The sequence below is a fragment of the Protopterus annectens genome, chromosome 9.part0, assembly GCF_019279795.1.
Source record: "Protopterus annectens isolate FY-2018-M chromosome 9.part0, PAN1.0, whole genome shotgun sequence".
In the NCBI taxonomy this organism is placed as follows: Eukaryota; Metazoa; Chordata; order Ceratodontiformes; family Protopteridae; genus Protopterus; species Protopterus annectens.
The window spans coordinates 773,520,695-773,547,542 of record NC_056743.1 but is presented as its reverse complement, the minus strand read 5'-3'; the positions used below and the strand labels follow the sequence as shown (position 1 = coordinate 773,547,542).

Below are 26,848 nucleotides of genomic sequence, written 5' to 3'. Positions count from 1 at the left end.
TCCCCAGTTCAGCTCTCAGAAGGGCGGTTTTCAGTGTAGGGTCTGCCCATTTTTCCTGTGTCTGTGGGATTTTTGTTACAGTACTTTGGTTTTCTCTCACACTCAAAAGACATGTCATAGGTGAACCTGTAACAATCCAAATTGTTATAGTTGTGTGCGTTTGTGTCTGCCAAAACAAACTGGAATTCTATCTGAGATTAGCCTTCTGTCTTGATAAAGGGAGCTCTGAGAATATGCTTTGGCTCCCCGTGACCATGACATGGAAAAAAATGAGCAACTGGAGAATTAATGAACAAAAACTGAAGTCGATTTGATTCATGCTAATTTGAACCATTTTACAATTGTACTTACTCTATCAGTCTTGGTTCTGGAATCTTACGTTTAACCTAATGAGTAACAGAAAAAAAGACACTTAAAGCACTTTCTGTTGACCAGGTACTTGCTGTACAAACATTATGAACTACTTTCAACTACAGCACAAAAAGTCCAACATACATAAAAAAAAAAAAACACAAAAGGAAAATACAGGCATATTAAAACACAATAGCATTGTGGTGAAGTTCTATTTATTCTGGATTACAATCCTCACATTGTGTACTCACTGTTACCAACACTCTCTGATCTTGTTTATTCCATTTTAAATACAGCATAAGGATGGAAAACAAATAAAAACAAACTAATCATTTAACAACAATTGTTTCCCACAGTCTTGGCTTGTTTTTTATGTTAATTTCTGCAATACAGTTTCTTTTTTTGCTGGTAAGAAGAAGACTATTTTAGAATGTTACTTATAATGCTGGAACTGAAACATGTTTAGAGACTTGAGACTTCTTAGCTGTATCCCTGGATTCTACTGTGGAATTCTTATGGAAATATCCACAAATACATAAATCCCGTTGCCAGGCCACCTCTGTTATGTGTCACTAAAATAAGCAGTACCCAAAACAAAAATTCAAGCATGCTTTCATGTACTTGAAGAGATGAAGTTCCCACAACATGCAAACTAATACAGTAAATGTTGATATATCACACAAGTTGGTGACCACTGTAATCTCCAGTAACACGAACAAATCTGACCAGAACTGCAGTTTTCTGTCCAACTGGCTCAGTGAACTGAACTTCCAGAAGTTGAGCTTTTGTCATACATACAGTTCCTATCTGCCTAATGCCTTCAGTGAGACTCTTCCTTCCGTGAGCTATCTTGTACACCTGTCTTTAAATTATTAGCCCTTCCTGTAGAGGTAATCTACTCCTGAAAGTTTCTAGGGATATCAGAGTGGAAGACTAAAGAAGGGCACTGGGACACAACTGATGACAGACCACTTAAAAAAAGAAAATTAAAGACAGGTAAAGCGTGTCATGCCTCTCAACCAGAGGATGGGGACTTGAAGATCTCCATCTTATAAAATACCTTGCTTACAGGAGGGAATTTCATCAAAGTATCACACATCATCCATATCAGGCCTCTTATGTTGACTTAATGACTACAGACATATCCATAGTATGCAGACTTCACCACAGCCTACAAAGAAAAAGAATAAAAAAAATACTTCCACTAATAGTCTCTTCATTGCTCATCTCGAGAGGATGCCAACACTACAGTCATGACTCAGTATTTGTCCCTAGTACCACAGACTGCTAAGCCATATGAACAGTACCATGCCTCAAAGACATACCATATAGTGTATAACAGTGCTCCTGCAGTAGGTAAACCTGTTTGTGATCAATAGGATTTGTACCTGTGGATTTGGCATAATGGTTAAGATCTTTGCCTCATAAAAAACAAGATACAAGGATTGATTCTGACCTTAGGTTATTGGCCAGGCTTAAAACAGTCCTTCAGGAAAGTTAGCCAAGTATGAACTTAAACCTAAACAAACTGCATTCCATTTCCTTCCTTTTCACTAAACAACTACTACATGACCTGTACAGGTAGAACCAGAGTATACAGTATGCTGTCTTCGCTATTTTGACAGTACAGCTGTGCTGCTACTACCAAAAACACATCTTTAAAAAGCTTACTCGTATGTGCTTGATGCTGCAGAGCTCTAAAGTTACTTGCTTGGTCACAAAGGAGCAAAAAAGGGGGATTGCTTAAGAAGACCGATTTCTGTTTTGTAGACTTTTTCCTTTCTCCACTTTTGTGTGATCATGGAGTTTGTACACACAAATTCAGCAAATCTAGGTGGGCTTACCCCTGAAAAAAAAAATTGTTTCAATGACTCATTTGGTTGCACGTTAACTGCAGGGTCTGAAGTTGAGCTAAACAAGCATCTGTAGTACATGGGTTGGTGTTGAGTGTTCATAGCAGAAACCTTTAAAATGTTCCAACAGTAGTACAGTATGAAGACCTTCCTCTTGTCTTCATCAATCCACCACCAACCTGTTTTTGTCCCCATCAGCAATACCTGCATTTCTATAAATAGGAACAACTTCTGTCAGATGCCACTGTGGCACTGTATCTGTGAAAAGCACAACATTAGTATCCATGTCCGGAGGTGTGCCAGTCTCTATAAAGACAACAGTGCTCTATGCAGGCTGTAGTTTCTCTAGTGAGAAACAGGAATTAATAAAGTCAACAATAAGTATTTTAAAACACATGATGGTGAGCAGAAGCTTGGCTCACTATTGCTACATGAATCTCTCTCAAAGCTCTGATGTTACAGATTGTGACGTCCCCAGTAATCAAGGAGCCTCAGTCCTCACCACTGATACTGGAGAGGAATGTTTACTTGGAATGTAAACGAATACACTCAGTATTTCCAGATGCAGACCTCTCTGCATCTAGCATAATGTCCCTTAAGAGGAAATAGGGCACACAGACACAGCCCGGGGTCTGGATTTCTCTATCTGCCTCCCTCCAGGTCCCCAGTAAGACTACCCACTGGCACAGCTTCAGCGTGAAGTCCTCAGTCGAGTGTCCAAGCCAAGTTCTCCAATACTCTATCTGTGAAACTAGTGCTTCATGTCCCTGCTCCAAGTAGCTGACACACACACACACATACACACACACACACACACACACACACACACACACACACACACACACACACACACACACACACACACACACACACACACACACGGGAAAGGCTGCCACAGGTTTACTAGCTTTGCCCCTTCTGCCCAGACAATAAGGTAGTTACCACTGTCACCAGGCACTACACAGCCAGCTACCTTAGGCTCTTGCAAGGATACCCAGTTATACTGAGTGAAATTAATAATACAAATGGAAATGCTGACCAAACAGCCAGGCTTTCAGGAGTGCCCACAGTTATTAACAAATAAATACATGCAAATACTCTAAAACTTAAATTAATTTTCTAAAAAGGACCAGCCACAATGAAAAGTTGAAATATATTTAAAATAAATAATAAAAGAATAAGATAATATTAAAGATCTATTTACAGTAAACACTAGAGTTTCATCACAGGAAATTTTGAAAATAATGCAGCTGGAAAGAGTCACACAGTTACAGAAAAAAAAAAAACAATACTTAACTATTCTCACTATATTTTCCAGACTGATCTAGAGAATTACTGTTCCTACTTACTGAACAGAGCGAGGCAAGATGATGTGGGTAAATGATCCTTGTTGTCAGACCCAAGACAGAATACTGAGAGCAATCTCCTACTAATAATTAAATATTATTTCTGGCTTACAGAATGACATCACACACATCTGGTCATCTACGTTTCCCACACTATCCTCCATCACTAGAAGCTGCCAGGGTTCAGCACCTACGTGCTATAATACATGCTAGACCTTTAGCTAAGTTTTATTAAAGCATCTGGAAGCCATAAAATAATAAAACCATTCCACTCTTCCTACAGGAGTTACAAACTATTCTCTAGCACAGACACTGCATCTCTGGATCCATTCTAAACTGGGGGATAACATCTTTATGGCTTAACCCATAAAGTAATTTAATTTCAACTATTTTACAAAGTCTGTTGCAGCTGGATTGTGATTAACCTCTTCCCATCCAAAATCCTTTGTTAAAACATATACATTCAATTCAGTTGCAATAATGGATGTACATTTCTTTACTTTTCTCTCCAGCAGGGCACATTGTTGATACATTTTAACACAAGCAGCTTTACAAATACATTTTAATACAAGCATCTGTATAAATCAGTTTGATATATAAATGGCACACACTTCTTTACAAAATTCCAGCTAGCTGCGCTGACATATGTTACACATCCAATGCCCTACTTCTCCTGGCATGGTTAGCATACCTCCTTTCATCACATAGACCATCCAAGTTGGCTGACACTGATCAACAGCTTACTTTCAGCTCACCCAGTGTGAAAAAAAGAAATGGAGATGAGGGCTAGTAACTCTGCTAGTTTTAGTAAATTCAGTTATTGGCTAGAAGTTCACTGCCTGGATACCAGCAAAGAAGAAGCTTATAGACCATGAATGAAAATCAAATAGAAAATTTGAAGCTAACATTGACTGGGAAGAATCCTGCAGTAGTTTAACAAAAAGCAATTCAAGCTCCAGCTTTAGTGCAAAACATGGTTCCAGTAATTCCGAGGAAAAAATAAATCAAATGTGTTCAGAGCTGATTAAAATATCAACTCAAATTAAAAGCTGCCAAGACCTGTAATAGTAAAAATGCAATCATACTAGCTGAAAGTGTTGATCCTGACAAAACTCTTGCAAAAGGGCAAAGTATTAAAAACTCTAATCAGTAGTGTGTTTGTGGAAAATGATTATTCACTGTACACCAGGCAGAAAAGGAAATTTATCTCGGCAATTAAGAAATGTCGACAAGCAGGTGTGAGATTCATGCAGCTATATCCAGCTGTCTTCAGAATAGATTTTTCTGCAGGATCAGTCGTTTTTTGATGCAGAACAGGCTTAAGGAGGAAATACAAAAGTTTGTCCAACAAAAAGCGAGTCACCAAACAGAAGGGGACTCTGCTTCTCACTCTTCTGATAATAAAGCTCATAGAGAGACTTTGTCAGTGAAACCTTTTCCAATGTTCCAAACGAAAATGCTTGAGGGGGACAAAAAAAAAGCAACTTGTTTGACTAGAAGAATCGGGAGTACCCCGGACTTGACCAGGGTCTGAGATTGGGAGACGGAGATGAACAGGAAGCTGACCAGCAATGCTTTAATTAGTGAATAAATGTCAGACTACAAAGCTTTAACCACATTTGTGAAATATGGCTTTGCAAGAAAAGTGGAAAGATTGGACTTTTATTGACTTTGTTGAACTTGTGGGGGACTGAAAAACATCTACCCCACTTCATGTTATTAATGTTTGAAAGGACACAAAAAGGAAAGGGAAAAAAGAAACTAAGTAGAACAGTTTTTGTTCTTATTTTGTTCTAGTGATGTACATCATTTCATGATATAAATAGCATGCTATACAGTAAACAATTTTCAGTTATTGTTGTATGTGATAAAAGGCAAACACGTGCTTTTTTCTTTTTAAGTTTTAAGAAATTTAGGCATTATAGTGCATAAAAAGAGAAGAAAGGCTGGACAAAAGCATATTTAAGTTAATATGCTGAAATCTTGGATTGCTGAGGTAGGAAATGGGGTGTAAAAGTACACAAATTATATACAATATATGTAGAGTTGATATGTTTTTTCTTACTTTTGCATAGATGAATGTTTGGATGAAGGCCCTTGATTTAATCTTAAATCTTTTTTGTGTAATCAAGTAAATAACACAACACTGAAAGTAATGAAATGTTTTCCATTATCAAATAAATGGTGAGTGAGAGTTGAGAGTCTGCAGCTGAGGGCAGCTGTACATTTTGTTATGTTTCCACAGAGACAGGCGGACTAGAGGGGTAGGCAATAAAAAACAGAGCACTTTTAAGGCTAAAAGTTAATGTTTCTGAAAGCATGCAAGCTGTTTTCATAGCTGGGAGGGGCATAAAGATAAGGCAAGTTCCTGTCAGAAGGATTTAACTTCATTACTTGAAGATGTACATCATTTTATTTGTTTTATGTCAAAAGGTTATGGGGATCCTTCGTTTAAGGGTTTTTATTAAAAAAAAGTCTTGTAAAATGTTACATAGGTTCAAATGGAGATGACAAGGAAGAATTATATATAGTGGATATAAAAAGTGTACACACCCCTGTTAAAATACCAGGTATTTGTGATATAAAAAAATGAGACCATGATAAATAATTTCAAAACTTTTCCCACTTTTAATGTGACCTACAACCTGTACAATACAACTGAAAAACAAACAAATCTGTTAGGGGAAAATATAAAAAATAGAAAACATACACTACGTTTGGTTGAGTAAGAGTGCACACCCTTAAACTAATACCTTGTTGAAGCACCTTTTGATTCAATAGAAAGTGGAGAGTAGTAACACAGCCTACACAGACTATCTGGATCTGGCCAAGAAAATCATAGACAAAAAGGAAAGTCTTTAATTATTTTAAAAATGCAGAGTGCAAATAGCAATGCTACAAGAGATGCATATAGAGAGAAGTGAACATGTGAATTTGATAAAGAAAGGGCTTCATTTGGGATATTCAGCAGATTATCAGGGACAAATGAGAAGGGGATTACTTACACTATTTGCTAAAGAAGCTTCAATATTGATAGAAGAGGAAAAACAGATAACAGTCAATTTGTCTTAGTACAAGAGAATTGGCAAGGAAGGAGGATTACGCTGACATGTATTTAAATTCCACCTAAAACTGCTATCATGCAGCTTAAGAAAATTTGGGAGAAATACTCAGCTTTCAGCAGGTTACAGGTGGGGAATGGAATTTGATTTGCAATGGTGAGGATGTATGGGGGTCTAGAAAGGAAAATCTAACAAAAGAGGATAGATTTCTAAAGAAATTTATAACAACATTTGGCATGGAAAATGTGAATTCGGTAGTAGTAACTCACAAAATGTACATATTATTCTCCAAGGTACAATAACTGGGCTAGACTGAAATTATATTTCATAGGAACACATGCATTTAATTGAAAACTTTGACACACATCCAATAACCATTTGAGATCATGTGCCAATAACAGCTAAGATAAAAATATACAGCATAGGTATTTTTATACCCAAAGTACGCTCCAAAGAATTTTTGCTCAGGTGGATAGCAAATGCTGGAGGTGTGATGGGCAAGAAAGTGGCAGCTGGGAACATATTTGTTGGGAGTGTAATGAGCTAGAGATTTTAGGGATTCCCTGCAGACCACTCTGTCAAAGATGCAGGTTGAGAAGATTGGACTGACTGGGGAGATGATTTTTTTGAGTTATGAAACAGAATCGGAATTGCCTAGAAACTGTAAAGCCCTGCTGAGTCTAATTATGGTGGCTGCCAAAAAGCAATTACTAGAAAATGGAAATCGAAGTCTAGATCAACTTTACTAGAGGTGGTGAATACAGTAACAGAGATAAACAACTGGAATTGCGATCTTTAGAAAAGGGAAGAAGCAAACTACATAGGAAAAAAATGGGAATTGTGGGAACAATATATGAAGAGCAGGAATGACGTTTTAAGAGGCAGGATTTGAATGAGCCATATAATGCTCAACTGCCAATAACAACTGGATGGTTTATAAGTGATATATAATGTTTGCAACTACAACTGTTTCAATGGTGTCTGTGATGTAAACTGTTTGCAACTAAAGTGGTATCATTTTGTATGTTTTTCATTTATATAAATCTAAGACCGTCTTTGCCATATGTGAAAATTTAATAAAGATGTTTGGAAAAAAAAAGATAAAAAATGCAGGGTAATGAAGTAAAAATGAGACACTGGCACTTTCCCACCGAATTTGACAAATGGTCTGCAGAAATTATTCAAGAACTATTAGGGAAGATAAAAATGTCTTCACAACTTACAGCTAGTGAGTGGGATAAAATGAAATTTTAAAAATAGGGTTAAGAAGTAATAGAAATTATTTAGAGGAACTGACAAAAACGAATCTCACAGAACAAGAAGAGGTACAATTGCACAGTGATAAAGATAAACTAAGGAAGTATCTAGATAAAAGTACAAATGCAGGAGTTTAGAAAGACTGCTGTTAAGCAACTGTTTTTGATAACTCCACAGCACAAAAACTTTTAGCACTATGATTTGGGCAACAGAAGTAGAAGGGGTTATTGCCAAACTAAGCGAACCTATAACAAGAAAAACAGCCAAAGATCCTGTAGATGTATTAAGAGATATTTTGGAAATGTTATGAAAATTTGTACAAAGCACAGAAATGTAGAAATCAAGAAAGCACAAATGTTAATATTTATGGAAAACGTAAGGATGCCAAGGTTATAGGTACAGGAGGCTCAACAATTAACAGTTTAGAAAGGAGATAAAAGAAGATGTAATAAAACAGTGATGTACAATCAATCTGCAAGAAAGTCTCCAGTAATAGATGGTATTTCTGTGGAAGTTTAGAAGCTAGGATGAAAGAGAGTGGTAAAGATCTGGAAGGTTTTGTTTAACAATATTTTAAGAGGGGGGGATGCACCAACATCCTGGAAGAAAGCTGTGGTGGCTGTAATACTTAAATAAAATAAAGACCCATCAAACCTAGCCCATTTCAATTTTAAACCATGATTATAAAGTGTTTATGCCTATAACAGTTAAAGAATGGCAAAGGTGTTGCCAAAATTGATAGATATGGATCGGTGTGGTTTTGTAGATAGGTGGCAAACATCTGACAATATTAACAGAACAATGAAAATCCAGAGGGAAGCAGAAAATAAGAAAATACCTCTGTTGTTGTTGGGTCCTGATGTAGGAAAAGCATTTGACAGAGTAAGCTGGGATTTTATGAGCATGGCAATGGAAGCACTTCCATTCCCTGATACAATAATAAGGTTAATTAGGAGAATATATGAGGGATTAGAGGCAAAAAAAGTGTGTGTGTGTGTGTGGGGGGGGGGGGGGGGTCCTCTAGGACAAACAAGTTTTGAGCAGAGGAACCAGGCAGGAATGTCCTCTTTCCCCTTTACTTGCTTTACATTTAGTGCCACTGGCAAAGAAAATAAGGGACTCAGAAATTCAAGGATATAATTATCTATGACGTAGGTCCATTTTCAGCGGAGGCCCGGGGAGAAAAGCTCCACAGTTAAAATAAACAGACAGTAGTTACATTGGATTATATAGCGATTAACAATTTACATAGCAATTACTTAAAACATATTTACAGATGAAGAATAGTACATCAATATACAACTAGAATCTTTATCTGTGAAGTACATAACAGACATTAACAAATGTTACAAGAAGAAGTTCCTGCTGTATAATAAGTACTGGCTTATGAGCATCTAAGCTTGCTATAATCAAAGTAGTTAGTGGAGTGGAAAGAAAGGTATTGGCTGGATGGGGTAGGTGATATTAGAGTGGGACACATTGACATAGTAATCAAGAAAAGTTGACTTTATTTGCAGACAATACTATTTTGTACCTGATAAAATTAGAAAAGGACATTTGGGTGTAAGACAGGTTCTGGTCTTTTTCGAATATAAAATTAATGAAGAAAAAACCTATAGCTGTAAACTATGTACCCACACATGACTTGTTCTAGCGATACTCATATTTATGGGGACACAATAAAATGAAGCATTTAGGAGTATGCATTAAAACAGATTCTGTTACTGTAGTTAAGGATATGTGGGAAGAGACTACACAAAAGATTACACAAAAACTGAGAAACTGGAAGTTCTTGTTTATGGATATGGATAGCAAGTTAGAAGTAGTGAAAATGTTTTTAGTTACTTTAATTTTATATACAGTCAGGTAAATTTTTATCAAGCAGATAAGAAGTTGTGGAAAATAATAAAAGGAGATGAAGGAATTTAGCTGGGAGGGGAACAGGTCAACGGTCAATTGGGATAAGCTGATCCTTCTAATAGAACAAGGTTATTTAAGATTACCTGATTTGAAGGTATAATTCTGAACTAAACAGTTAAGGCTCATACATAACATAATCAGAAAGCTATAATTCAAAGTGCAAATGGATAATGATGAAACAGAGCCAATTCAAGAAATAAGGAGAGAGCGGGATTTTTGATGCATGTCCTTAAAAAGAATGAAGTACAGTTGTGTGCACTTACCATAAATGTAGATGTTTGAGTGTATTCACTGCTGCAGTCATTACATTTGGGTAATCCTGCTGGCAGGTTGCCCTCAGCCGGCCTGAATTCCAAAGTCTTGGGCCCTGCGTTGGCTGCTGTCACCCCTTCCCTGATGTCAGGCCGTCAGGGGTATAAAAGAAACAGCCAATGCCATTTTCTTTAGTTTTTCTTGCCCCAGATGTCAGGTGCCCCCCAAAAGGGTAGCCAATATTTATATATGTATAATTACATGCACCAATATAAAATTTACCTTCATCTACAAGCAAATACACCACACAGGTTGTATAAATCAGAGAAGGAAAGATAGGTTCCATCAGAAGAGAAGGAGGATGGTGGGTGGGTAACCTGGACTGCAACAGTGAATTCACTCGAACATCTACATTTAAGGTAGGTGTACACAACTGTACTATGTTCTTCGTGTTTCACTGTTGCAGTCATTACATTTGGGTACAGTCCCAAAGCTAAGGTTGGGAGGCTGGAGCTAAACAGCATTAGGAGCAGCTATGAGGCCCTGCAGAACTGCAGTGGCAAAGCCTGCCCTGGATTTAGAGTAGAACAGCAGATAGTGCTTTGTAAAGGCGCGCAATGAACTCCAGGTAGCAGCCTCTAAAATGTCCTTGTTAGTTACTCCCCTGAAAAAGGCTGCTGAAGTGACTGCAGCTCTGGTTGAGTGTGGCCTAATGGTCTTGGGTACTGGCTTGCCATGGTGTACATAGCAGAAACGAATGCAGTGGCCTATCCACTTTGAAACAATCTGTTCTGAGATAGACTTTCCTTGTGATTCTGCAGCATATGTCACTAGTAATTGCTCTGTCTTTCTGAAAACTTTGGTTCTGTCCAAGTAGAATCTAAGTGGTCTGTGTACGTCCAAAGAATGCAGAATTCTCTCCCCCTTGTTCTGTGGATTTGGATAGAAGGTTGGCAGGTGAATAGTTTGGTTGAGAGCCACAATGGACACCACCTTAGGCATAAATGTTGGGATTGTCCTCAGCGAGACCCTCCCTGGATAAAAAATGATAAAAGGTTCCACAGCCATGAGTGCCTGTAGCTCTGAAACTCGTCTTGCAGAAGTTATTGCTAGGAGCAGAGCTGTTTTCCAAGATAAAAACTTTATATCAGCAGTAGCAGCTGGCTCGAAAGGAGGCAGGGTGAGTTTTTCCAAGACATAGTTGAGGTCCCATGCAGGCATTTGTGATCTCCTTGGAGGTCTTAAATTTTTGGCTCCTCCGAGGTACTGCTTTAATAAGGTATAAGAAAAGATTGGTGGCTCTACATTGTAATAAGCCAAAATGGCAAAGGCGTGAATTTTAATAGAAGAAAAAGATAGGCCTTTGTCCAGCATCTCAGTTAAGTATTGCAAAATCTGAGTAGTATTTGGCACAGCTGTATCAGTTCCTTGTGCCTGGTTCCAAGCACAGAATTTCTTCCATTTTCCAACATAACATTTTCTAGTACTAGGTCTTCTGGCTTCCAAAATGACATCCATCACAGCTTTACTGAGAGGTGTGATTTGTATGACTACATTATTCGCCATGCTGTCAGGTTTAAACTTCTGAGTTGGCTGTGCAGGATCTGACTGTTTTGCTGGGACAGTAGATGAGGTATTTGAGGTAAGGTCCAAGCGGGGCTTTGAGACAAGTCCCTTAGTATTGGATACCAGTACTGGCAGGGCCAGTCTGGGGCAATCCGTATCATCTTTGGCTTCTCCTGTCTGACCTTTAGGAGTACCTTGGGGAGGAGAGGCAGAGGGGGAAATGCATATACTGATAGGGCGTCCACTTTCCATGCTTGTCTGTGATAAATCCTTGTTCAGAATCTTTTTAGTTGGTAGTTGTGAGGGGAGGCAAATAGATCTATGTCCGGGCATCCCCATTTATTTATTATGCTGAAGACTTGTGGATCCAGGTGCCATTCATGGGGATCCATGAGGTTTCTGCTTAGTTCGTCTGCCAGAGTATTTTTCCTTCCTGGCAGGAATTGTGCCTGCAGATGTACTTGGTAAGTCAACGCTGTGTCCCACAAAGTCATGGCTAGCCTGCAAAGGGGGTAAGAATGTGTTCCCCCGCTTGTTTATATACCACATGACCGTGGTGTTGTCTGTCTTTATCAGCAGCTGTCCTCGAAGTAGGTCCTTGAAGGCTGTCAGGGTATTTTGAATTGCTAGCATCTCTTTTTGATTGATATGTAGATGCATTTGGTTTGAGGTCCATGTGCCCTGAATGCATCTTCCTGCCATGTGAGCCCCCAGGCATAATCTGATGCATCAGTTGTTAGTGTCTGCTTGGCTGGGGGTAATGTGAATGGCTGTCCCTTGTTTTGGTGACAAGCTTTTGCCCACCATCGAAACTCCTGTTGCAGGCAGGGAATGAGAGTAATCATAGTTTCCAGGCTGTGGCAATGTTGAGTCCAAACACTTTTTAGGTACCATTAAAGTTTCCTCATATGCAGTCTTGCATATGGAATTAGTAGGATGCAGGATGCCATGAAGCCCAAAGCCTGCAGAATATTTCTTGCAGATAACTGGGCCTTTGTTGCCAACATTTTGAAATAGGAAGTCAGTTGCCTTTGTTTGTCTGGCATGAGATAAGCCATGTGGGCAGTTGTATTTAAGCTTGCACCCAAGAATATTATCTCTTGAGAGGGTACTAGTTTGGATTTCTTTTCATTGACTGTGTACCCTAGGCATGTTAGAAGTCTTTTCACAAACGCCAGATGCTGTAGAAGAATGTCCTTGTTCTCTGCTTGAATTAGACAGTCGTCCAAGTAAGGATATATTTGTATTCCTCTTTGTCTGCAGAATGCAATTACTGGTGCCAGGCAATTTGTAAAGACCCTGGGCACAGTAGATAAGCCAAAGGGCAGTGCAGAGAATTGGTAATGCATTGAGCCAGCCATGAATCTGAGGTATCTTCTGCATATTTGTCTGATTGGGACATGCAGGTATGCCTCTTTTAGGTCTAAAGTCACAAGCCAAGTGTTCTTGCCCAGCATGGGCAGAAGCTGCTGCAAAGTCAACATCTTGAATTTTGGTATATCCAGGAATGTGTTCAAAATAGATAGGTCCAGTATTGGCCTCCAAGCCTGGTCTTTTCTGGGTACCAAGAGCAGTCTTGAGTAAAATCCTTGTCCCTGCTCTTGCTCTGGTACTTGTTGAATAGCCCCCATGTCCATGAGGGATGACACTTGTTTTTGTGCCTCTGCTCATTGATTTGTTGGCAGATCTGGCCAGCCGTTTGCCTTTGGCAGGGTATGAAAATGGAACTTGTAGCCCTGTGAGACGATATTTAGGACCCACTTGTCCTGGGTTATAATATGCCAATTTTGTGAAAAAAGTGCTAATTTCCCCCTAAGGGTGCTGCCAGGAGATAAGTGCTTGGTGCATGCAGGGGGAAGTCATTGGGACTGTTTCCTGTATGGTTGCGATTTGTCTTCTGCAACTTTGGAGGTAGAAGCGCCCCATTGCTTTAGGCGGTATGAACCTTGCGCCTGGGATCTGCCTCTAGGGTGTCTGGATCTGCCCCTTTGAGGTCTGTCTGACACAGGAAAGGACCAATTCTTTGTTGGCCAGTGTCTACTAAACCTAGGTGGCTGTACTTGTAAAAAATCTTTGACCGTTTCCATAGATTTAGCTTTGTCCTCCATTTTCTTTAACACCTTTTCTGCCTTAACACCAAACAAAGTATCATGCTGTAAAGGTGCATCTAATAATTTAGCTTTAACATGATCAGGCAGATTTTGTTCCTTTAACCAAGCATGCCTCCTAATTACAGAACCTGTGACTGCGGCCCTGCAGGAGGCCTCTAAAGAATCAAAACCACATTGCAAAGTATGCTTTCCAACTTGTTCAGCTGCATGCAATAAATCCTGCATTTCCTTGTTTTCTGCACATTCAGAGTTTAACAAATTTAAGCAATGCCATGACATGTTGCTGATATTTGAGCATATGAAACTGACAGTTTAAGGCCCTTATAGCCAAGGTAACAGATGTGTAAACATTTTTTCCCCATCTATCCAGTGCCCTAAAATCTCTGTTAGTGGGGGTAGGGTTTTTTGCAGCGGAAGCCTTAACTCCTTTGGGACCCTGAGAAATAGTTTCTGGGTCTGCAGCAGGGTTTTCAAAAAGGAATTTATTAGAGTCAGGAACCCTGTAATATTTGTCAGGCTTAACAGGCGCTGGAGGTAAGGAGTCAGGGGTAAGACTAGACTCCGAAAACACAATCTACAATGTCTAACACAGGTGGGATGGCTAGTGACTTGTGTTGAGGTAGTAAACGGAAATCCCTGAGACTCTTTTTAGATTCTGAAAAATCTTGGCTCTCCCAGTGGAAATGCTCCCTCATGGTATGTAAGGTTTCCCCAAAAGAATAGTCCTCTGGAGGAGAAGCTGAAGGTATAGATTCTTCAGCATCAGAATCCTCATTGGGGGAAAAGAATATTCCTGATCAGAAGAGGAATCAGAAGAGCATCTGTATGTTTTTTGGGCATAGAGGCCTGACCACGTGGCTCTTCAGTTTGTTTCTTTGCTTTGGAAGGTGCTTTAGTCTTTGCCTTTGAAGCTGAAGTTGGTTTGATGTAAAAATGTTTAGGTCTGAATACACCTTCAGAAGCCAGTGCCTGTTCAGCAGCTCCGGACCCATCTGAAGGGATAATATCCGATGCTCCAATACCTTGAGTTTCCGGCGGCATGGCCGACTCCACGTGGGAGTCGGTAGCGGCCTGCCATTCTAAAGTATCGGGCGTCAGGGGCTGCGAAAGCACCTCACTGAGGACCGGCAAACCCGTGACTGGCTTAGGAGAAGCTTCGTCGTCGGTTTTGGCCCTCGGTTGTCTCTTTCCTTTTCTTTGCGTTTTTTGTGAACTCCGGTAGTCAGATGGCTATCCGACGACATTTCTGGATAATTAAACCAGCGTCCAAAATAGTTTAAAGAAAAATCATACCGACGCTTAATAGTGCGTTGGTTAAATCTAGCACAAAACCGACAACCAGAAATGTTGTGATCAGGGCCTAAGGCAAGGAATACAGTAAGAATGAAAATCCTTATGAGGTATTTGCTTCCCACAAGAAATACAATTATTAACTTTTTCTGACATCGGTCTGGAGCAAGAAAATAGTTTCCCCAATGGGGTACTTAGCTTTATTGAAGACTTTGGATCTGAAACTCTACTACGAAAATCTCAGGAGTTGGCCGACCGGCACTTGCGAACTGCTTCTGCTTTGGGCACCGCGCGGCAAGAAAGACTAAAGAAAATGGTGTCGGCTGCTTCTTTTATAGCCCTGACGACCTGACGTCAGGAAAAGGGTGACAGCAGCCGATGCAGGACTCAAGACTTTGGAATTCAGGCTGGCTGAGGGCAACCTGCCAGCAGGATTACCCAAATGTAATGACTGCAACAGTGAAACACAAAGAACATCAGCAACCATACAGAATATTATATTCAAAAAGTAGAATAAAATATTCTAAGAACTAAACCAATACAAAAATAGAGAAAGGAGATTCTGCCAGTAGGGATGACTGCAATTAGGGATACACAGAACAAGCAACAGGGGGCTGGAATTTATTTGAGAAAATTGGCAAATAACTAGAGAGGAAAAGGTAACAAAATGAGCTGAGGCCAAGAAGGCATTTGGACTGCAAGCTCGAAACTGCCTTCCCTAAAAGGAATTGATATCAGAGCACAGGCAAAGAGAAAGGGTTTGGGGAATCCTAAGTGAAAGACCTGCTCTAGGACAGTTTTTAATTAAATCTAGAAAAGAAGCTGTGGTAAAAAGGGGTAATTAGAACAGAAGCTGATGTAAAAAGGGGTAATTAGTAGGGCATATAAAATATTTGCACAATAACTATAGGAATAAATCAGAGCAAGTTAGAAAGATTGGGATGAGAGACTGGATAAGCAATTGACAAGGAAGCAATGGGAGGATATATACATGGTTCCCAAGTATGCAACAAAGTCTAGTAGATTCAGGATCTTTGCTTGGAAGAGTTTGCACAGATATTTTTATACACCAAGCAGTCTCCAAAGAATTTTTCCCTCAAATAGATGGCAAAAGGTGGTGGTCTTATAGGGAAGAAGAAGATGGGTACTGGGAACACATGCTTTGGGAGTATAATGAGTTGGAAGACTTCAAAACGTCCCTACAGAGTACTCAGGCAGAAATATTGGGTGAGCAAATTGATGTAACTAAGGAATTTCTTTTCTTGAGCTGGGATACAAAAACTAAATTGTTCCTTCCCTTTTCTAAAAATCCCACCTCCACTTTTTATACACTTCACAATATTCAGTAATTACAGTTGTGTAAATTAACTTGCTCTAACTGCAGATGTCTGAATGATCACTGCTGAAGTAGCCTAAGCTATATGGAATATATCATGCACAGGATATTACAGGCAGACAGCTTCAAAAGCTTCAGGGCATCTTCCATGCATCCAAACTAAAAAGACTAGTTTGTGTGCAGAGCCCTTCAGAGCTATCCTATTGCCAAGTAAAATGCACCTCTGCAGGCTGCTGGTTGGCTGACTCAGTTCCACTGCTCAGTTGGCAGTTAAATTCCCTTGCGGGGGAAAACCTTCCACATTACTTTTTTGACAACTATATTAAAGCTACAGAAATTTATTTTTTATTGACCACAAAGTTAATTTTATGTGCTTTTAAATGGGAGCACATGTTTTCTTTTGTGGTGAAAAGTTGTTTAAAGTGGTTGAAAACTACATTTCCTGTGAAAAAACTGTTTTTATTTTACTTTGTGGGACTGGGAAAGTGTTTAAAAAGTGTTTTTTTAATGGTTTTTGTTATGTGGAATACTTACTACCAGTCCCCTTGGTCGGACCTTCTTCACGCCACAAAAAGAAAAAGTTAACTAAAGAGGGTTTACCATCATAGCAGGCTAGCAACTTGCCACACCTGCAAGTGGATGTCTCCTCAGACCACTTATATTTTTCCTCAGACCCCTCTGGCGTTGTCTCTACAGCCACCACAGACCAAGGGTTAGCCACATCCTCTGCAGCTGCTGGGGTCAACTCAATCGGCAAGGGACAGCCACTTGTCAGTCATGGCAGAAAGGGCAGGGAATGTGCCCTTGCTTAGACAGAACATTGTGCTCATTCCTCGAGAAGCTATTGCAAACAATACTAGGTTTATCTACCCCAACTGTCTACCCCAGCTGTCTTGTCAAAAAGAGACAAAAAAATAAACATTTAGCTTCCTCTTTGCCAGTTTCTCTGGACAGGAATAACTTATTGGGCTTTGCTTAATGATTTGTACATGCTATCGACTCATACTGCAAGAAGCAAAAGGGATTCCACTTTCCCTGAAGAAGTTCAAGATTTTGAATCTGTAGGGTAATGTGAAGGAACAGATGCAGGTTTTTCTCAGATTTCTGATTCAGACTGAACAGAATGTGGTATCCAACTCTCTCTGTGAGGGATTCACTTTCTCTGAAACTATTTCCAGAATGTGCTAGTGTTGTTAGTGGAAAAACACTGAAGCTTCTCAGTCCCTTAGAAAATATTATGAGTTATTATAAAATAAACAGCCTCAGCAGAATGCTGGTAAGAAGACATTTACAAAGCAATTGCAGGGAGGTTGCAAAAAGAAAGTCTGACCCCCCCCCCCCAGAACAAAGGGGTGTCAAATAAGGCAGAATGACTTGAGACTTGTCCTTCCTCTCCCTCTCACTCTGCCAGTTCCTTATCCCTTTAAGAAAGTCCGAATCCCAGTTTCTCTCTTTGGCAATAAATTGCTTCATACAATACAGATGGCAGTGGTAAGAAGTTCCTCCTTTTCAGGGGATTCCTCCTCATCAACCAGATTAAACCCTTCCTTCCCTCCTGGCCTACACACCTGCTATCTCAGGGGGTAATAGAAGATGTTCCTACTTCCCAATTGGGAAAAGGATTACATTCAAAAATGATTTTAGTGCCAAAGAAAGATAATTCCTGAAGACCAGTTCTGGATCCTTCTTTCACGAATCAGGTTATGATGGTGTTCCAGTTCAAAATACTTTTATTTCAAAATGTGTTACCCTTTTCTTCCTCATTTGAGTTTTTTAGTAATCTTACATTTAAAAGATGCTCGTCATCCCATTCATATTTATCCACATTTTCCATATTTAGATACCTTGTTTATCTCTGCAATCTTTTTCAAAGTGTCAGGAATCACTCACTTGGGTAAAATATCTCCTATACAGGCCAGGATTCCAAAACAGCATTTAAAAGTCTTTTTTTGGCTCCATCATACTAAACTGTGCTTCTGGGATGCCTGCTGGACACCTTAGTACAAATAGCTTTTCTTCCACAGGAAAAATAGATATTTATTTAGATCTACTTCAGGGGTTTTCCACTCAGACTTCTGTCGCTACAAAGGAATACCTCAGGATTCTAGGCTTTATGCCATCCATGATTCTCAGGATACTTCTTGCAAGACTCCACATGAGAAAGATAGAATGGTATCTGAATTTTTTTTTTTTTTGCTTCCATCATCACCACCCAGTATCTCTTCAATTTCCAGTTCTGAAATCTATGAAAAGAGAAATCACTCGGTAGAGACATCAAACATCCCTGAATTCATGTCTTTCTTTCCTCCCTCTTTATACAAAGGAGTCAGAACAGACCCCTCAGACTTTTATTCCTTTTGATACTGATCCCAAAGCAAAATGCAAGGTCTCTGGGGAATCCGCTTATCCCACTTAACTTTTGCCATCTTCCCCTAGATCAAAGGGGTTACAAGGCAACCAGGCAGTGAGACAAGTTATGCTTTGCCAGTACTCACCCTTAGACCTTGCCTCCTTTTTCAAGGGGGGCCAGGGCAGTCATACCAGGGAGTGAATTTATTAATAACCATCTAGTTGTCCACAGCAGACAGTGAGTCACACTGCTTCACCTGAAGAGGAAGTTTATTGTACAGAAGGTTTAGACACCAAGCTAAATCTATCCCTCAACCTTGTCTTATTCATTTGTTAGAGTAGATTTAGATATATGGCTCTAGTTTTAGTTGGACTGTTTAGTTGGACTGTTTAATTTATGGAAGTGCAAGAGTTCTTGGATTAATGGATTCCTTATATCCCTAAAAATAAGGCACAGACTGCCCCCTAGGAAAGCCTCCAGGCTTTCTTGTTAGCTCAGCTCTTTTAAGCACACAATCTTTTTTGTTACAAACCTGTAGAGGTCTTTGCAATTCCTTGATTATTCTTGGTAATGTACATCACATAAGGGGGATTTTACTCACTGATGGGTCAACGTATAAAATACAAGGAGGTGATGTCATCTTTTGATCTGGAAGAAATACTTATGAGCTGTACAAGGTAAATGGATTTCCTAACACCCCTGCAATGTGATGTTCAAATATGACAGCACTATACATGTGCCTGGGGTTCTCACTACCTTTTCACTTTGAAGTGATGTGTCAGCCAAATGCTACAATGTTGCACATTTTAGCATAGAGTTTGAGCCCTTTTTTTGTACACCAGCTATTGACAAGTGCAAGTTCCTGTCTGATTGCCTGTATGTCAGAGGATAACTAGATGACAACTTCCAGCTTACAAACATCTGCACACTTGGTTAACCAGACATCCTCATTTGATAAGAAGATATTAAGTAAACACCACATAACAATGAACAGGAAAAACATTACCCTCGGCTGGAACAACAAACTTTAAAACACTTTTAAAAGCAAACTGTTAAAGCAAAAAAACATGGGCCAACTGACATGTAAAAAAATTATTAGTATGCAGTTTTGCTTTACTAAAAAATGCAAAAGCTCTTCAGACGCCCTAATTTTCTTTGCTAATGGCTCTAAATACAAGGCAAACAACAAATGACAAAGAAAATCTCTCTGCCTGGTTCCTCTGTTCAAATACAGCTGGTCAGAGAAGAACCCTCCCACCTTATTTCTTGCTTCCAACCCTTCATATACCCTTTTTATTGCACCTATTATTCTATTACAGAATGGAAATGCTATCACTGCCCTATTCGTAGGGGAATGCACTGAATGCTTTCTCTGCATCGAGTCACTAACAGCAGTGTTTTCTTACATTCTATTTCCATTTCAACAACCATTCTATTAATCCAAGCAAAAAATATATATGGTAGCAGGATAAAGGTTGGTAAGACAAAAATAAGAATAAAATAAATTAAGAAATACCAAACCAACAGGCTAAAATCCAGGAACTTTAATAGATGTATCCAAAAGAGTGGTAAGCGCTTTCACAGTTGACCACACCACTTCATCAGACAACATTAACTAAGAAATACAAATCTTTTATACAAAGTGTGACCAATAAAAGGCCCTTTAATTATGATGTCATCAAAAAGTTACAATTTTTTTAAAAGAACACATACTGCAGAAAACACATTCATATATCATGAATAAAAACAGCTATAAAATGTATGCAAACATATTGCACTTATAAAAAAAATATATATATAAAAAATGGGTGTACTTTTGAAGAACGAAAGTTCACTACTTCAAACTTCAAAAGTACACCCATACTAATGTGAAAGTGCACTTTCGCGAACCCGCTAGACCGAACGGGCTAGCAGTCACGGACCTTAGGGTTAGGGCACGGGTCATGGTAAGGGGATAGCCCTACTAGCTATCCCCTTACCCTTAGGTTCGTGACTACCGCACGACAGTGGAAGACATTCCAAATTGTGTTATGTCCTCCACTGTGGTGCGATAGTCGCGGACTTTAGGGTTAGGGTAAGGGGATAGTTAGTAGGGCTATCCCCTTACCTTGACTCATGCCCTAATCCTAAGATCCATGACTATCGCACCACAGTGGAGTACATAGTCTGTTTTTAAATGTCCTCCATTGTGGTGCGGTAGGTTCGGTCTAGTGAGCTTAAGAGAAAGTGCACTTTTGTTAAAGTGCACTTTCGCTTAAGTGGGGATGTACTTTCCCATTTCGAAAAAGTTAATTTTCCATTTAGGAAAGTACACCCATAAAAAATAAAACATTATTTATGTCTAAATCTACATCCTTTCAGGAATGGTTTCAGTGAAATAAAACCCATTTAGACCAGGTGTTTTTTCTGCATTCAACAATAAAATCCGCTTCTGTTCTATAGCTTCAGTGTGGTTTTTAAAATCACCTCCTCTTAAATTAGTGTCTAAAACTTGCAATACAAAGAACCTAAATGAGTGTGCAGTACCATGGCTCATAATATGTGCTGCAAAGGCATTACTATCTTTTTTTATTCTTTATGTCTCTCCGATGTTCAAGGACCTTGAAGGGTCTATTTGTCTTGCCAACATAAAATGCATGACATAGTCGACAGAAAGAAAAAAATACAAGGTTACACTTTTTGCAGTCAGCATAAAAATCAACATTAATTGTGAATCTCAAAACTGGGTGTGTGTATGACAGACAGGTAAAAATAAATTTACAGGCTGAAAAACGTCTGGAAGGAAATGTACCAATCGTGTCAGATAATGGGTTCCCTTTCTCTAGTATATTGGACTTATAACAAAGATGTTGCTTGAGAGATTTGTTGTTTTTGAAAGAAAAACGTGGAGTACCTCCTATCTTGTCTTTTAACTCAGGTACACTGTTCAGTATCTTCCAGTTATTCTTTATAATTCACAATATTGACTTCTATCACTAGAATATTGTAGAAGCAGTCTAAAAATATTACTGGTAGAGTCCTGTTGCCATCCTACTGCATTGTGTGCTTGTAGTTGATTTAAAATAAAGCCTGCATCTATCTAAGCTCTGCTTCCAAGCTTCAGAGATGCAGGTATCGATTTCTCAATAGCTCCTTTCTAAAAAATAATTTTTCAAAGATTCAAGAGCTTTGCGTGCAACTGTATCATCATTATGAAGCCTAAGTATTCTATATACCTGTCCTTTAAGCATATTTCTCATTATATGCCTTGGATGCATACTGTTATTGTGTAAAAGTGCATTTGTGTGTGTAGGTTTTCTATATAGGCTGGTATGGACAGAATCAAAGTCTGCTTTGTCTATTTTGACATCGAGAAATTCCAAATGTTCAAAACGGTGTACACATGTAAATTTCAGAAAGGAAGTGATACTATGCATATACCTCATGAAATTGTTCAAATCATCAACTGTGCCACCCCATAATATACAAATATGCTCAATGAAATGGACATACCAAAGAAGGTGCTCTGCAAATACATTACTGTTTGACAAAAAATGATGTTGTGTTCCCATTGCACCAAGGGACTTCTTACATGTTAAGGAAGGCTTTTCCAATGATTATAGGTTCATAGGTTCACACTAGGCTATCTGCCAGAGGGCATTTACAAGCATAGCCCATAGTTTTGTGGCTTACGCCACCCCTTTAGTATGGGGAACTATACCCATTATTTTGCTGTGCCTCTGTCGAGCAGTGACACTGAGGTAATCCCTGGGGTATATCTGCGATCTCCCATCCATTGGTCAAGATTTCTCTTGAACAAGGCCTCACATATACCGGGATTTTGTTCCACAGCATAGGGAGTCTTTGGGTGATGAATCTATCCCTCCAGCACGTCCTATTAATAGCCGTGTCGAGGTTTAAGTCTCCCGCCCTTGTGGCTCTGACGGATCTAGATTTTTTGAGGTGAAGCATATTCATCAAATCTGGGTTTGACATGGCCTTGTATGTCAGGCAAAGGTCACCTCTGAGCAAGCGGTAAGCGACTGAATAGAGCTGGAGTTCTTTCAGTCGGGCAGCATAGGACAGATTTTTGAGACCCTTTATCCTTTTGGTGAGGAACTTTTGTGGCCTCTCCAGCTGCTGCAAGTGTCGGGTCAGATACATTCCGAATGGGGCATTGTACTCAATCACTGGTCTGATGAGTGATGAGTATAGGGAGACTATGACCTCCCTTGACCTAGATGTGAATTCCCTTCATGATAAGGTGGGCAGTGTAGAAGATCTTCCTAACTACTTTAGCTACATGGGTGTCGAATGACAGGCTACTGTCAACCTGGGTCCCCAGGTCCCTGATAACTTCTTCTGTGCTCAGTGGATTGCCACCTATATGGTAGCTAGGGGTAACCTTGTTTTTCCCGAAGGGTATGACTATGCATTTTTTGGCATTTAACTTTAGGCCATGGCTCTGGCACCAGTTATCCGTTTCTGTGAGACCCTTCTGAAGGATATCTGTGTCAGATGTGTTTTCGACTACGGCGCCCAGTTTGCAGTCATCTGCAAACTTTGTCAGCCATAACCCTCCTGTGTTTGCTTGTACTTCGGAAAAGTAGATGCCAAACAAGAGTGGGCCCAGGACTGAGCCCTGTGGGATACCACTTGTGACAGGCTTTGAGTCTGACATGGCGCCAGCAACTCTGACCCTGTGGGTTCTGTCACTCAGCCAGTTTGCAACCCATCTTGTGATGTATGGGTTAACATTTAAGCTGATGAGTTTTTCAATGATACCTGAGTGGGGTATTGTATCGAAGGCCTTCGCCAGATCGAGGTAGGCTGTATGGACTGCCTTTCCCTCATCAATGGCTTTGGTGACTGTTTCGAAAAAGTCAACCAAGTTTAAAAGGCATGATCTTCCTTTGACAAAGCCAAACTGGGTTGGATCCAAAGTCTGCAAATTCCCTATGTCTTTATTTATGAGGTCCATTATGATCCTCTCCATGGCTTTGCAGATGAGGCTTGTCAAGCTAATGGGACGGTAATTTCCAGGGTCGGTGGAGGCACCGCCTTTGTGAAGTGGGACCACAGTCGCAGTGCGCCACTCCCTGGGTACGTATCCAGAGGTGAGACTATGATTAAACAGCTGTCCTAGCTGTGGGTTTAATTCCTCGTTGAGTTCGTGGAGCACACAGCCGGGGACACCATCAGGTCCCATGGATGCTGTGTTTTTTGCTTTGGAGAGAGCAGTTCTCACTTGGGCGTTAGAGATGTTTGGGGAGCTGCAATCGTTTGGTATAGATATCTCTCCTTTTGGGGGGGGAGAAGTTTGCACTGAACCTGTCAGCCAGTATGTTGGCAATGTCTGTAGGATCAGTAATCTTCACATCATTTTGAACTAGTTCTGAGCATATCTGGGAGTTTCCTCCCAGGTTTCTAACATAGCTAAAGAAGGCCTTATGATTGTCTTTTGAGTCTTTAGCTATTTTTCTCTCAAAATTTGCTTTGGATGATTTTATGAGAGCTCTTAGTTTTTACTTATAGTGATCAAAGGTGTCTTACCTTTTAAGGATTTTGCTCTATCTTGTAGTAGCTTCCTCCTTTTGTTGTAGAGTTTGTTTATGGCTGGGGTCCACCAGACTGGACACTTGCCTTTGGTACAAAGAGTCTTTGTTTTGCTTGGGATTGCCTTATCCATGCAGTCCTGCAGGTGCTGGTAGAAGGCATTTGTAAGTGATTCAGCGGCTTGAGTACTGTTTTCCATGGCTCGGGGGCCTTAAAGGAGACCACACTAGTCTTTAGAAGCTTTCGAGATGTTCTTTATTGTGGTCTTTTTTATTTCAGGTGGGGGTGGGATGAGGACCTCCAGCGAGATTAGTTTGTGATCTGATCTCACCAGTGAGGGGTATACTTCCGGTGTTGAACATTGTGCTCCCATGTTCGTGATGATGAGATCAAGTATGTTTTCTCCTCTTGTGGGGATGGTGACTAGTTGTTCCATGGCATTTGAGTTTATGAATTCCAGGAACTTTTGGGCTAGGGTGTTTGGGCTTGAGTAGTGTTCCCAGTCTATATTAGGGTAATTGAAGTCACCTAGTATGATGGTGTCTGGAGATACATTTATCCCCTCCAGTGTTTTCAGGAAAGCCATGTGAGGTTCCTGAGTTTTTGAGGGTGGCCTGTAACATGCTACAATTTGCAGAGCAGTCTTGCCTATGGTTAATTGCACCTGGATGGTCTCCGATGCATCGTGCGTTGCCACCAGTCTTGAGGTGTGGGTGTCCTTGATGAATATGGATACCCCCTCCTTTCTTGGTATTGTCCGGATTTTGGGGCCGGAACGCATGATATGAGGTAAAACCTGATAGTACTGGGGTGCTCTCAAGAGCCTTGAACCAGGTTTCTGTCACAGCACAGACATCGATGTTCTCCATACTGAGAAGGGCCTCGAGTGCGTGCATTTTGAGATTTAGACTTCTGGCATTGAGCAGCATTACCCTTAGTTTTTTTCCTTTTTTGTTTTCTAGGGTGGTAGGTTTAGAATTTGAGCCTTGCCTAAAAAAGGAACTATGGGGGTGGCAAGAGCCTTTGCCAATATCCGGAATCCCAGGGGTGACAGGTGCAAGCCGTCCCTTGCGAAGCAGCGTGGCTTGTCCAGCATGTCATCCCAGGCAGACAGACATTGGATCCCCTTTGAATGACACCAGAGTTTAAGCCAATTGTTAAAGCTGATCATCTTATCTCTGTATTGTGGCATCATTCTTGGTGAAGGTAGGATACTGCTCAAGGTCAGGGTCATACCTGCCTGGGCTACATAATCAGAGAGCTCCTCAATGTCTCTTTTCATGTAGTCCAAGGAGGTACGTCTCAGGTCGTTTACACCAGCGTGGACAATGACTGAGTCGTATTTGTACCTGCTGTTGAGAGACCTGAGTGCTTGCGTTATGTGGCGGATTCTAGCGCCCGACATGCAGCTTACTGTAACTCTCTCCTTACTCAGTCTGGTGAGCGGGACGTCAGTGTGTCTGACTATGGAGTCACCAATGACTAGTGTGTCTGGCATTGTGTTTGGCCTTAAGGGCTGTGACTGTTTGACACTCTGACTGTGAGGTCTATGTGTTGCAGGTGTTGTGTTCTGAGGTGGTGGTTGTTTGGGTGTCTGCTTTGGTGGCCTCTGCTGTTTTGGTAGATTTTTGATCAGAGCCTCCGAGTATGTCTTTGTGTGTTTAGGTGTATGATTTGAGGTTGTGATGGTACTATGTGAGACTGGGTCTATAGTGTGTGTGGTAACCTTCTCCTCCTGTCTGGTCTTGCCAGTCCTATGTTGAGAGAGCTCAGCCTCCAGTTTGGCCGTATATTTGCATCTCTCGCATGTATTTGTGTTTTGTGGGAGGAGGAGAGGGTTGTCTGTGTACATGAGGCAATTGTAACATTGCCTCAATATTCCCAGGTATACATGGATGATAACATAAAATATATATGTTCCCTATTAGAGACTGTGTTAGAAAACATTACTGTTCTATTCTAACAGGATTTTTTTCTGCAAAAGGTTGGCGTGGCCTTGGGTACTGCCTGTGCCAATAGCTATGCTAACCTAGCTTTGGTGCAATAGAAATAGAAATAGATACCTGCATCTCTGAAGCTTGAAATCAGAGATTAGATAGATGCAGGCCTCATTTTAAATCAACTACAAGCACACAATGCAGTAGGACGGCAACAGGACTCTACCAGTAATATTTTTAGAGTGCCTCTACAATATTCTAGTGATACAAGTCAATATTCTGACATTATAAAGAATAACTGGAAGATACTGAACAGTGTAAAATGCCCAGGATGTATATACATCCTGGGCCTTTTATTAAGAGGTGGTACATTAGGAAGTTTCTAGAAGTTATGTGTGGACGTTGTTAGTTTGGGCATTACTGTCTGCCTCTATCAGAGACATGGGGGCCAGACCCAGAGTCACTTTCCAATTTCCCATCCATTGGTCAAGATTACGCTTATATAGGGTTATGGATGGATTCTACTTCACATGGATGGGGAGCCTGTGTCAGAGCATGAGGATACTCTGAGACACATATCTGTCTCTCCAACATATCTTATTTATGTCACAAGCAAAATTTTAATCCTTGGATCTAGTGGTTCTGATGTTGTTCATTTTGCTGCTGTGGAAAAGTTCCACCA

At 40.2% G+C, this 26,848-nt stretch overlaps 1 protein-coding gene across 2 annotated transcripts in view; it reads right to left on the bottom strand.

Annotated features, from left to right (window-relative positions):
• Nucleotides 1-326: 326 nt before the first annotated feature.
• The window catches only part of ALKBH3 (alkB homolog 3, alpha-ketoglutarate dependent dioxygenase), a 141,258-nt gene continuing 114,736 nt past the window's right edge, over nt 327-26,848 (bottom strand). For both annotated transcript variants that reach the window (XM_044083401.1, XM_044083402.1), the window contains exon 4: nt 327-386. In XM_044083401.1, coding sequence (XP_043939336.1) covers nt 348-386 — 39 coding nt within the window. In that variant the 3' untranslated portion in view covers nt 327-347. The remainder of the gene's footprint in view (nt 387-26,848) is intronic.